Below are 13,063 nucleotides of genomic sequence, written 5' to 3'. Positions count from 1 at the left end.
GCACATGTGCAATTTTCAGCACAAGAATGTATGGAAACTAAAATTTTTATCGAAATCACATGAATAACCATTCCTTTAAAAGGAAATTAATAATTGATCTGTACCCTAAATAAATCGGTACAATATATATAATATATTAGTTATACTCTGCTACTATTTAATCTATGTACATATATCAATGCTAATTTTATAGAACTTGCCACTTGCAAGCTTTGTAATCTGCTTTTTAATCTAGCCAAAACATTTTTGAAACAAGTTTTAAATCTTAAAATAAGATGCTTTAAATCTTAAAATTGAAATTAAGCATAAAAATCTTGATTTAATATTGATTCAACCATCTTGTTTCAAGATTGTTTTTAATATCAAAAACAAAGATATTTTAATTTAGATTTTTTTTCTGCCTAGACCATAAAAAATAATTAACATATACTTATCTGGTCCACATATTCCATATTATATTTTATACTAATAATATAGAATCGTATTAATATTAATATATGTCTTAAATGAAGATTTCTGTAATATCAACATTGCTTTTCCACGTTATTAACATTAACATGTCTTTGCATTAAGCAAAAATAACCTTATACTTGCTATTTACTACAGCAACATGAAATAGCATCCACAAATGTGGACTGCAACTGCATGATGCTCTGCTGTGCTTAGCCGGCTTTCACACCTGCATGCAAAGAAAGTAGTCAAATGCAATCCACACAATTTACCCGAGCTTGCATATAGAATTTATATGATAAAGCAAGTACAGCCATTGTGAAAATTAATAATTAAATTAATAAAGAGGTATCAAAATAACAATTTGTATATTATTTTTTCTTCGAGGGATTTTCAGAGGCGGAGTTGAAGCGCACACGCACAGGCTCATGATAGGTAAGATTAAACTCCTGACCGGGCCCAGAGGCTGATGAGACTCTTTTGTAAGTCTGAGGCTGTTGAGTATTCCGCATTGACATATCCACCGAGGGTTTTGAATCTGTGCTTACTCTATTAGATTTTTGTTGTGGTGATCGAGCTGAGGAGGCACGAGTCGAGGAACGATTCGAGGTGGAACTCTTGCGACCTGACTTGGATTTGGAACTTCGTATCTTATATTCGACATAGCTATCGTGTCGTGTCGAAACTCCAGCTCGACGAGCGGCATCTTCGCGACTTTCGTTTGCCTTCTGCTGCCATTTCTGGGCGGTGTTCTTAAAGCTGCTTTCGCCCTTTGGTGCTGACATGCTGAAGTCGCCTCATTTGACGGAACTGCAAGCCCTTGACTCCGTTTTAATTACCCCATGTCAAATTTATAATGTCGGAAAGAAATAAAAAAGATAAAAAAACATTAATATAACTTTGATTTAAAATTTGACAGGAAAAAGAAAGATAGATATATAAGTATCTTTCACTTATTCCCATTCTTTTTTGACATTCCTCTTTAATATCTCTGTTAATCAACACTTTATACTTTTATAGAAATTATTCAACACTGACTGTTTTATATCTAAAATATTCTTCAATTGACTTGTCAGTTTCTAAAAAGATTTTATTGTGTGCTGATGAAATTCATATTTGAGAGTTGCTCAATAAAAATAAAATAATCTAAAAAAATCATTAAAAATTTTACTTATAAAAGATGTCAGAAGAGGATGACCTATTTAATAATTTCTTTGATGGATTTCAATTCGAAGGAACTGCTCAAGCTGAATCTTCAGTTGGATTGGAGGTAAATGATAATATTATTTTCTGATTTATTGACTGACAATATTTAATGACATTAGAAAATATTAATTAGCAGGACAACTATAATATTTTAGATATAAAAATTCAAATGTTGTATAAAAAGCGATATAGAAAAACAGTTTGCAATCAAATCTTTTATTTTCAATTCAAAGAATTTTTGTCTTAGTTTAAGCTTGGACTAGTAATCCAATTTTAATCTTAATTCACTTATTATGTATTATTATTAATTAGTGTTTTCCAAATCCATAAAATGATTACGAGATTTGAATACAAAATGAACTGCATAATTCCTCTCCAGTGTCTTATTACACACACAAGTCTACATCTCGGGCTCAAACAGAAGTAAAGTTATTTGCAGCTAAGCTAAAAGACCTTAAGTGAAGCAGCCTAATTGCGTCTATGCTTGTGGCCGTTATGTGAGTCATGCATGTCGCTAAGCTTATATTGGTTCTTAAAAGTTAGTGACCGTTAAGCAAAATATATGTGTAATTTGCTGACAGTGCTTAAAATACTCATTTCTTCAGTATAATTTCATTGATATGCTTAAAATACTCTTAGTCAAGAAGTAAGCTAAGTAAATTTCGTGAAGCGTATTTTTGGTTCTTTATAGATACTGATCCTTAAACGAGATATCAGTATTATTTTCTTCCTGTGCTTAAAATACTCTTTTCTTACGCAGAACCAAGAAGAGAACTGTGTTAATGACGATCTTTTCAATGTGGACATCGAGCAGCTGCTAGATTTGGGACCATCAACAACCGAAAACAACAATATCTACGCAGATTATGAATTGCAATTGGAACCGATTCCAACCTTCGATAATGATGACGAAAAGCGGTTGCAGGAGGAACTAAATTCCTTAAATATGACTTTAAAGGAACTAGAATCAGAAACAGGCGCAGAGGTCGAGGCAGAGGCAGGGCCAGAAACTGTGGCAAGTGAGGCAAATGTGGCAACTGTGTCGCCAAAGGCAGCTGAGGAAATCGCAGTGCCTGCCAAACCAGATGAAGTGAACCCAAAAGAAGACGAAGATGATGATATCGATGCTCGATTGGAAGAGGAACTGAACTCGCTGCCCATGGTGGAACCAGAGCCGGAAACCGAGCCCACAGTGAAGCCTCAACCGTTGCCACAGTCGTTGCCAACACAGCCAACTCGACAAACTCCTTCAGAACTTTCTTTACAAGTTCCTTCACAGGTTCCTTCACAACTTCCTTCCCAACTCCCTTCGCAACTTCCTTCTCAAGTTCCTCCACAACCTTCTATTGTGCTGCCACCTCAGGGAGTCTTCTACAAGCTGCCTCAGGGTGTGGTGCCCGGACAGAGACTGCCTTTTAATGCGAACCTAGCCATGCAACTGAAGCTGCAGCAGCAGGGCAAAATACCACAGTTACCTCCTGGAGCAGTGCGTCCTTATCGCTTGGTGCTCAAGAATCCCCCACAGGGAATTTCTGTGCCACGAATGCCTGGTGCACAACCCATAAGAATGGCATTGAACAAGTCCACGATGGACATGCTAAAAGCACAAGGCAAGTTCATAGCGATGCCCACGCAGTTGCGCTGTGCAGCTCCAACTCAACTGCAGCGACCGGCGATGAATCAATTGAGGATGCAGCTGCCGAATCAAATGCGTCCGCTGGCGACGCGTCCCGATGCAGCCACGTTGCATGCGCCGCTCGTGGAGGATGATGAAGTGGACTTTGAGGAGATTGGCGTGGCAGACACTTATTCCTCTTATTGGCCCAGCAAACTCAAAGGCGGTTCGAAGCATCCCGATCCCGTGGTGGAGACTGCGACGCTCTCCTCCGTCGAGCTGCCTGACATCACATACGAACTGGGGCTGCCCGACAAGATGAAGAACTCGCATCGTTTGAGCGCTCTCCAACTCGAGGCAGTGACCTATGCCTGCCAGGCGCATGAGCAGATGCTGCCGAGTGGCGAACGCGCTGGTTTCTTGCTCGGCGATGGCGCAGGAGTGGGCAAAGGACGCACCATTGCGGCCATCATCTATGAGAATTATGTGAGGGGCCGAAAGCGTGCTTTGTGGATATCGGTGTCGAATGATCTGAAGTTCGATGCGGAGCGAGATCTGCTGGACATTGGCGCAAGCAAACACCTAAAGGTTGCCTCGATGAGCAAGTTCAAGTACTGCAAAATCAATTCGGGTGAGAATGAATACTTCAAGAAGGGCGTCATCTTTTGCACCTACACCGCATTGATTGGTGAATCGGCGAATGCGAATCCCAAGTACAGCACACGCCTCAGGCAGCTGACCAACTGGATGGGCGGCGACTTTGAAGGAGTGATTGTGTTCGACGAGTGTCACAAAGCCAAGAATCTGTGTCTCATGAATGCGGGCAAGTCCACAAAGACCGGGACCACAGTGCTGGAGCTTCAGCAGCTGCTTCCGATGGCTAGAGTTGTTTATGCCTCGGCCACAGGCGCCTCGGAGCCCCGAAATATGGCTTACATGGTAAGGTTGGGTCTCTGGGGTCCAGGCACCTCGTATTCGGACTTTTTCAAGTTTGTCAATACGGTGGAGAAACGCGGCATTGGCGCCATGGAAATCGTGGCCATGGACATGAAGTTGCGTGGTTCGTACATTGCCCGCCAGCTAAGCTTCAAGGATGTCACCTTTCGCATCGAGGAGGTACCGATGTCGAGGGAGTTCATCAAGCTCTACAATCACTCCGCGGAACTGTGGGCGGAGATCAATGAGAAGTTCGTCAAGGCGTGTCGTCTGATGTGCATTGAGAATCGTGTACAGAAGATTATCACTTGTCAATTTTGGTCTGCGCATCAGCGCTTCTTCAAGAATCTCTGCATTGCCTCGAAAGTTAATCAGGTGGTCAAGATGGTGAGGGAGGCGGCTCAACAAGGCAAAGCTGTCGTCATTGGCTTGCAATCTACGGGAGAATCGAGAACTCTCGAGCACCTAGAAATGTATCAAGGCGAACTGACCAACTTTGTTTCCACCTCGAAGATGATTGTGCAGTCCTTTGTCGAGAAGTATTTCCCAGCACCCACCCGTGAATCCCTCTACAAGCTGCTCAGCACTGGCACCTTTGTCCCCGAGTCACGCAACAAATCCGCGTGGAGTGCGAAGCGAGCTCGGCTCTTACATGATTGGTCCGACGATGACATGTACGATGACAGCGATGTAGATTTGTGGAACGACGATGAAGACGACGACCGCATGAAGTTGGGACGTAAGCGTCGTGGACGTCCTCCCAAAGCAGATAAAGGTAAGATCACTTTACGTAAACATTGGAAAAATTAGTTATAAAAGTTTGAAATTCAGTTTGAACCCAAAACCTTTTAAAAACCCATTTAAAATAATGCTAGATTATACTTTATTAAAATTCAAGAATATGTTCTTAATTCAATATTACGAATATATTACCCGGAATACAAACTCGCTAGTCAAGTCCAAAGAGGTTCTAAAATGCATATTTTCCATTTCTTTAATTTATATTTCACATTTAGTATACTTATTTATTAACATTATTAATATTTAGTTGCAATTATTTTTTAACATTTTGTACTATTCCTACGCAGATTTCAGGTATCCAACCCCATACAAAGCTGAAATGTTACGTTAAAATTATCAAAGAAAAGAAATACAATATGTATTCTAGCCAGATTAAATATTCTTCGACTAAGATTTTTAATTGGCTAACAAAATATCAAACTTTTTTTTAAAGATTACAAAATTTTATCTGCAGAATGAAATCTTAATGCAAGAAATTTATTGTAAAGATCGAAAAGTTTTTAAACTCAAGTTTGTATATCGTCATTTAAATAAAGGATTTTTAAATGATCTTCTTTTTAGATTCAATTCTTGATTCAAGAATTTTTTTATGTTTCAAACTTAAAATCTTGTTACAGAAATTTTGTTCTTGTTACAGAAATTTTGTTCAAGATGTGAATTCTAGTTTTTACATAAGAATTTTGAGATTCAATTATACTTAGATTTAACTCTTGATTCAATAATTTAGTTCCAATCTTAAGATATGTATTTACTTTTCTTTTCATTTACTCCTACCTAAACTGCAATCCACGCCACATTAGTGGAGAAGCTGACGATGCAGGAGCGCATTCTGCAGCATTTGTGCAAGAACATGAATGCGCGCAGCTCATCCGACTACGAGCACGATCGTTCCCTTGCCTCGAAGATCACCCAACGCGACGTGGAACGTTGTGTCACAGTACGAGAGCGTCTCCTGGACAAGATCGAGCATCTAGGACGGCGCATGCCACCGAACACGCTGGACAAGATCATCTCGCTGCTGGGCACTAATGTTGTGGCGGAGATGACGGGTCGTCGGGGGCGTGTCATTCAAACGGATGAGAACACCTACAAGTATGAACAGCGTGGAGAGGCAGAGACCACAATGGATCTGGTCAACTACATGGAGAAGCAACGCTTCATGGAGGACTCGAAGCATGTGGCCATCATCTCGGAGGCAGCCTCAAGTGGCATCTCGCTGCAAAGCGATCGCCGCCTTGCCATCCAGCGACGTCGCCTGCACATCACTCTGGAGTTGCCCTGGAGTGCGGATCGCGCTATACAACAATTTGGACGCACTCATCGCTCCAATCAATCCAATGCACCGGAATATGTGTTTCTCATCTCGGATCTGGGCGGAGAGAACCGCTTTGCTGCCACGGTGGCCAAGCGACTGGAGAGTTTGGGTGCTTTAACGCAAGGCGATCGTCGTGCCACCGATGCCCGGGATCTGTCCAAGTTTAACATTGACAACAACATTGGACGCAAAGCTTTGGAGAGTGTGCTGCAACAGATCGCAGGCGAGAAGCCCCTGGAGACTGTCCATGTGCCGAAGAACTACAAAGGTGACTTCAGCTTCGACTGCTGCGTGGCATTGTCGGGTGTCGGCTTACTCAGTGTGACGGAGGGACCGAAGGGCGAACAGGTGTTTGTCATCGAGAAGGAGAGCAGCAATATTCCCAAGTTCCTCAATCGCATCCTCGGCTGTCGCGTCGAAGTGCAGAATGCGCTCTTCAAGTTCTTCTTGAACAAAATGTACTCGCTAATCCTGCAGATGAAGCGTTCGGGACACTTTGACTTGGGCATCCTCGACTTGGATGCGCATGGCGCAATTGTGACGGTGGTGAAGCAGATACGCTTTACTAGACCACATGCCACGGGCACAGCGGCCACCGAGTTGCACACAATGCAGGTGGTGCGTGGCATGTCCTTCGATCAGGCGGTGGCCAAGTGAGTAAAAGTCGATTTTATTTCCTATTTAGACCCTTTCTCTTTTCACGAAAGTAAAGAAGAGTTAATCAGCTTTGTCAGAGTTAAAGTGTAATAGGCACAAAGAAGCATTACCACAAAAAGCATGATACAGCAAGTCATTATAAACTATTCCATCTGTCTGTCTTTCTGTCTGTCCGATGATATAAAAACCTAGATCTCTGCAATTATTTAATATATAGATATACTAAACTTTCCCATGTGCTTCTATAGATTATGCTGCTGCAGATAATTTTCTAATTTTCATATATCTTTATAATTCTAAAATTAAAAAAAAAAATTTTTTTCTTAATTCTATTTTTAAGTAATTCTCTAATTGCCTCTAAACCGATTTAACGATTTAGCTATAGTACTTTTAAATATTGATGCTTAAAATGTCATGAAAGATATACTAAACTGTATCTAAATTTTCTATGCTGCTCAAGATTTAAAACTAATTCTTACCTTTTTCCAAAATTCTATATTACAACAAATTTTATTACTACAAAAAATCCTACAAAAATTGCAACTGAAATGACCTAATAATATTACCAGTTATTGGATATTTGAATCTTTTAATATTGATCCTTAAAAAATGCATAGAAGAAATTCTAAACTGTTTGCAAATGCTTCTATGTGGCAGTATGCTGCTCCAGTTTATTTTCTAACCATTGAATTCCTTCTGAAGAAGTTGCAATTGTAGAATTAAAAAAAAAGAAGAAAGATATAAATAAAGATATATCTTCCTTCCTTTTGTCTGCAATTCTACAATAGCAACTAAGATGAGCTTGAATTATTATTATGTGTTGAAAATAAAAACCTTTTATAATATTGATCTTTTAAATTTCATTAAGAACGTATTACGAAATTTGAAAGGTATATCGAAATGCAAGTTAATGTTGAACTCCATAGTAAAATCGTCAAATCTATAAGAGTCTTCGATTATCTACCCAATTTTACTTACTTTTCTTTCTCTCAGGTTCAACAAAGAGGCGCGTCACGAGCACGAAGGCTTCTACATCTTTAAGCAGGAGCGCAACAACAACAACTGTGCCATTCTCTGCCTGGACACGCAGTCCGATGCCAGCGAATCCATCAGCGACCCGACCAAGATCAACTTTAAGATATACAGACCCAATACAGGCCCACAAGTGCGCACCGAAACTCTTGATTCGGTGACCAATCGTTATGTCAAAGCCCAACCGGAGGCAGTGAAGCAATTCTGGGATCTGCAGTTCAATCAATGTTTGCGCATGTGTTCGCACATTTATTGGAATCGTCGCTGTCCGTTTGGAAACAAGTGTGCTGTGGGCATCAGAATGCGTATTTATCATGTGCTCTCGGGTCTCATGCTGCCCATCTGGGATCGCATTGCGTTGATCATCGAGAAGAATGGCCGAAAGATTCAAATGGTGCGTGTAAAGACTGTGGACAATCGCAAAATTGTGGGCACTGTGGTCCCCGAGGGTGTCTATCAACAACTGGTGGCGGATCTATCCGAGGACTCGATCGTAGAGAGCAAGGACTTTAGTCCTAATAAGGAGTAAGCGTGGGAAAAGGAAAGCGTGAAAGGAAAATGTCAGATTAATAATTTTGTATTTTTCGAACCATTTAAAAAACTTGAGAAACTTTCTGATTCTTATCAATTTCATATCTAAGCAATTTTTGTAGATGCAACTCAAAAGATACGTTTGTGAATTATGGTAGACATCAAGTAACACTTCCAAAAAAATATTGCTTTACATTCATTTCTTTCTGGTATCGTGGGTTAAAGTCGATATTTTAAAAAAAGCCTTGTCCTGAACCATTCAGATGTTATTAATCACTTGAAAATTTGTTTATACCCCCCTGCAGTTCTGGAGGTGTCGATTGCCCTGGGTAAGTGCTTACCTCGCCGATCACTACATGGGTACTTACTAAAGTGACCCTATAGTAATCGAACGTCGAACCACCGAGTCGACTCGAGTTTGCGATTGGCCCTGGATAAGTGCTTACCTCGTCGATCACTACATGGGTACTTACTAAATTAACCCTATAGTAATCGAACGTCGAACCACCTAGTTAATAAATATATGCGCATTAAAGCATAAGTACAAAATAACGGCAAGCATCGCTTTTGTTTTTGTTATTTTGTGGAAAAAGTATACACAAGTTTAAAGAGAAAACTTCGATTATGCTTTACATCGCTATTTGTTTACGCGTCTTTGTTTTATTTTGTGCTACTCTTTTACTCAAACGCAGCTGTGTTTCCTAGATGATGAAATTATTGCAAGCATTTGAGTTGAGAAGTGCAAAGCGGATCCGCGATCAATTATTAGGTGAGTTACTTAAAAAATAATTTATGTTTGCATTATATGTTTAATGTGTAAAATATTAAATAAACAGATAATAAAAGAATATCAAGCAGTTAGTATAATGGAAAAGTTCTACAGTGGAAAGCGACAATGTGCCTAAAGAAGAGGAAGTGGAAATTATGACAGAAAATCTACGTTATAGAAATAATGACAGGGGAATGCGGCCTAAAAAAGAAGACAATTTCTTTGGTGTTATGATCGGTGAGTATTTTAAAAGATAATTATTTAAAAATCATTATCCACTTTAATCTATTAAGACTTTTTAATCCTTTATTTCCAGATTCAATAACTGAGGACCAGTTGAGAAAGGCCTTGCAGCTCAAAAAAAAACGATATTTTAAAACTCAAGTTGCCTTAAAGTAACAAAAGTATCCGTCTTATTAAAATAAAGAAAAATTAAAATTAAATAAAAACTGTAATTGTAATTGTAAATTTTTTTTTAATTTATAATGGCCGACCCCTCCATGGGGTCCGATGTAAGCACTTATTTTACTGACCCTTCAATGGGGTCCCATGTAAGCACTTATTTTATCGGCCGTTCCATGGGGTCCCATGTAAGCACTTATTTTACCGGCCGTTCCATGGGGTCTAATGTAAGCACTTATTTTACTGACCCTAATATGTTGCACTATTTCACTAGTTCGTGGTAATCGAGGCGGTGGCGATTGACCCTATTTGCGGACATTTCATACAAAAACGGAAATTAAGAAACGCATGGCTAGACGCCACTTTGTAAGTAGTGACTGGCTCCTGGTAAGCGCTTATTTCACCAGCAACGAACTAGCGTTCAGAACTGCAGGTAGCGGCCGCTACCCATAGGGTAAAAGGATATTATAACTTTGTACCTGTAAGATTATTAAAGAACTTGCTTTGTATGCGAAAAACGCCTAGCTATGAAGGATCTTAGTTGCATTGGCTAACAATCTGGTATATTTTGAATATATATATATCAATAGACTATATCAATATACTAAATAGTCTTTGGTATATGTTTAGTATTTTTGCGGTACAATAAATTAGTATATATTAAAATTAATAATATCATATTCCAAATGAGTAGCGGGTATCTTACATTCGAGTACATTAGTCTATAGTATAGCTTTTGTTTAATGTTGAACATATAGATTAACTTTTTCCATTTTATATTACCAAAGAATATTGGCATGAAAGGGACAATAAATGTAACCATAGTTGACTCAAGGGACACGAAATGGACTTTAAATTTTTAACATTCTATGCAAAGGTTTCAACAGTATATCTTTGCATTGAAATCGATTCCATAAAACTCCCGCATATTTAAAAATGTGTAAAGAAAACAACATATTATGTTCGCCTCTTAATACTTTTTATTTTTTACTTTTTCATATAGATTTTTTTTGTAATGTTTTTTCTGTGTATAGTTTTTGCATTGAAAATATTGAAAAACGCACAAGGATATACGAAACTTAAACGTAGATTATAATTTAATTGCTTTTGTTGTTTGCTTGTTTGCTTGGTTTGCCAAAAAGGTAGTACACATGTAAATAGTATTTAATTTATATAGTTCCTAAACATAGTTTAGCTGCTGCATAGTGCTCTAACAACTTTTCAGATACATTAAGAATATTCTCTGTTCATTTAAGTATTTTATATTTTCTCATTTTTTTTTTTTTTGTAGTTTTGTAGTTTTCCTTCTCTGAATTTATCCTATTAATATAATAGACATAAAACTGAATTAATTAGAGCTTAATAGAGCTCGCTTCTTCGTATATAAATTGCATTTCGCATTTGCGTTGTATAAAAATAGAAACTCTGATTTCCTCAATTCTCAAATCTCAACTTTTGTTCTGCTCTGACTTTTCTGCCAGATTCCGATTGGCTTTAGCTTTAGTTTTAGCTCTTTATGCCTTCTTCTCGATATGCTCTCTCTTTCTCTTTATCAATCTTCCTTTCTCATTTCTCTGTTTTATTTGTTTGCCCCTGTTTTGGGTCTTTAATAGGCACTTGTCGTGTTTTTCAAACCGAAAAGTGAACACAATTAAATCGCACAAACAAAAATCTCGAATCCAAATTTGATTCCTTTGTATATTAATTGTATTTCTAGTAACTGGAGCTTGTCATGGGTCTCACACTAAATGTGGCTGTAAGTACGTAACTTAATGCATGTCATGCATGTGTGCCATCTGCACCTAAGGTTGAGCTTACTCTGGTGCACTTAATTTTAAACGCGTCTCTCAGTTGATTAAAAAACAAACGAAACGAAAAAACACGCAAACTAAATTCCTAAGACAAATACCAAACGAATTAATCAATTGAATCAAATAACTATTTAAGTATAGCTTAAGTAATAACGTTGCGTTTGCGCATAAAAAACTAAGTGCCTCCGTTTATGTTTTTCTTAAAAAAAGAAGACAATCCAAAAACGCTTTGAATGATTGCTTCAAAAAAAACGCACGCAAATCGCGTGCAAAACGCGCTGCGCTGGCGGACATCGCCTAGACTGGCTTTAGATCCGCTTTAGAATCTGTATCTGTATCTGTATCTGGATGTGGATCCACTTAACGTACGCGTTACTATTGTAAATTATTTCTGTTGCCTACTTAAAAAAGCGCGCAATTCTTGCGCTGCGAAATGCGTCGCTCAAATTGGAGGCGGGCCGCGAATGTAGCGCAGCTGAGGCGTAAAACTCATCGACAGATTGTTGAGATTGTCACAGCAGTTGGGCTGCATCATGCACGCCGCACAGAAGAACGTGAACAGCGCCAATTGCATCGGGACCGCAGCCCGCGCAATGCGCCAAGCCCAACCACGTCGCTTTGCCTTGGAGTTGGTGTCATCTTCATCTTCGCTGTTGTCTAGGAGAGCTGCTTCATTGGCCGGATCCTCGGGATCATCGCCACCACCTGCAGCCACAATACGCTGCAGTTGCTCCACCACTTGTTGCTCTTGCTCCTGCTGCAGCTGCTTCTGTTGCAACTCCAATTTCTCAGCAGCTTGACGCGCTTTGCGTGCATTGCGGCGCTTAGGCGACGATTGCTGTGGCGCTTGCTGTGGCTTCAAAGCTTGCTGCTTCACATGACCATTGGCCAGCTGATGCTCCACTTGTTGTTGCTGCTGTTGCTGCTTCTGTTGCTGCTCCTGCTGCTGCTGCTTCTGCTGATGCGAGGCAGCGGTGCGCACAATCAAGTCACGACAAGTGTTTTGCAGTTGCTTCAACTCTGCCTCGGCGCTCTCCATGCGTGCGGCAATCGAGCGCATGGCCGCACTGCCCGGTGCCAGAGCCAACTCCAGCTGCTTGGCCAGACGACGTAGCACACCCAAGCGACGTTCGCGCTCGGACAATCCACCATCGGAGGTGGCACCGCCATCGGAGATGCCCGAATCGGAGAGCGAGCCATTCGAAGCAGTGAACTTGGCAATGTGATAAATGTGATTGGGATCAAGATGCTGTTGCACAGCGAGCAGCTGCTCTTGGCTAACGTTGACCTTCTCGGACAGTAGTTTGGCCACCAACTTCACATTCTGTGCCAGCTCCACGGGTGTGGCTTGTCCCTTGTCCAGCGCACCTTCGAGGCCTTTAAGTGTGCCGCGATCTTGGCCCAAAGCAAGCTGGAATTCGCTTAAACCGCACTCGAGCTGACGCCAGGCAATCAGCGAATTGGTGAGCATCTCCAGCTGAGAGTTGATTCTGTAAAAGAGTTCAAATTAGTAATGAATTGAATGGTTATTTAAGTCG

The 13,063-nt window shown here is 40.1% G+C and overlaps 2 protein-coding genes across 8 annotated transcripts in view; one reads left to right on the top strand and one right to left on the bottom strand.

Annotated features, from left to right (window-relative positions):
- The first annotated feature begins 1,537 nt into the window (after positions 1–1,537).
- On the top strand, positions 1,538–8,733 carry LOC132790884 (protein strawberry notch). The gene is made up of 4 exons (XM_060799630.1): positions 1,538–1,720; positions 2,417–4,982; positions 5,809–6,976; positions 7,974–8,733. The coding sequence occupies exons 1-4, from the start codon at positions 1,631–1,633 to the stop codon at positions 8,539–8,541; spliced, it is 4,392 nt and encodes a 1,463-aa protein (XP_060655613.1). The 5' UTR covers positions 1,538–1,630; the 3' UTR covers positions 8,542–8,733.
- A 2,678-nt stretch (positions 8,734–11,411) lies between these two features.
- The window catches only part of LOC132790715 (klarsicht protein), a 171,910-nt gene continuing 170,258 nt past the window's right edge, over positions 11,412–13,063 (bottom strand). For all 7 annotated transcript variants that reach the window (XM_060799353.1, XM_060799355.1, XM_060799360.1 and 4 more), the window contains one exon: positions 11,412–13,015. In XM_060799353.1, coding sequence (XP_060655336.1) covers positions 11,968–13,015 — 1,048 coding nt within the window. In that variant the 3' untranslated portion in view covers positions 11,412–11,967. The remainder of the gene's footprint in view (positions 13,016–13,063) is intronic.

This window comes from Drosophila nasuta, chromosome 3 (assembly GCF_023558535.2).
Source record: "Drosophila nasuta strain 15112-1781.00 chromosome 3, ASM2355853v1, whole genome shotgun sequence".
NCBI lineage: Eukaryota > Metazoa > Arthropoda > Insecta > Diptera > Drosophilidae > Drosophila > Drosophila nasuta.
The sequence above is the reverse complement of the archived record's forward strand: the minus strand, read 5'-3'. Positions and strand labels throughout refer to the sequence as shown.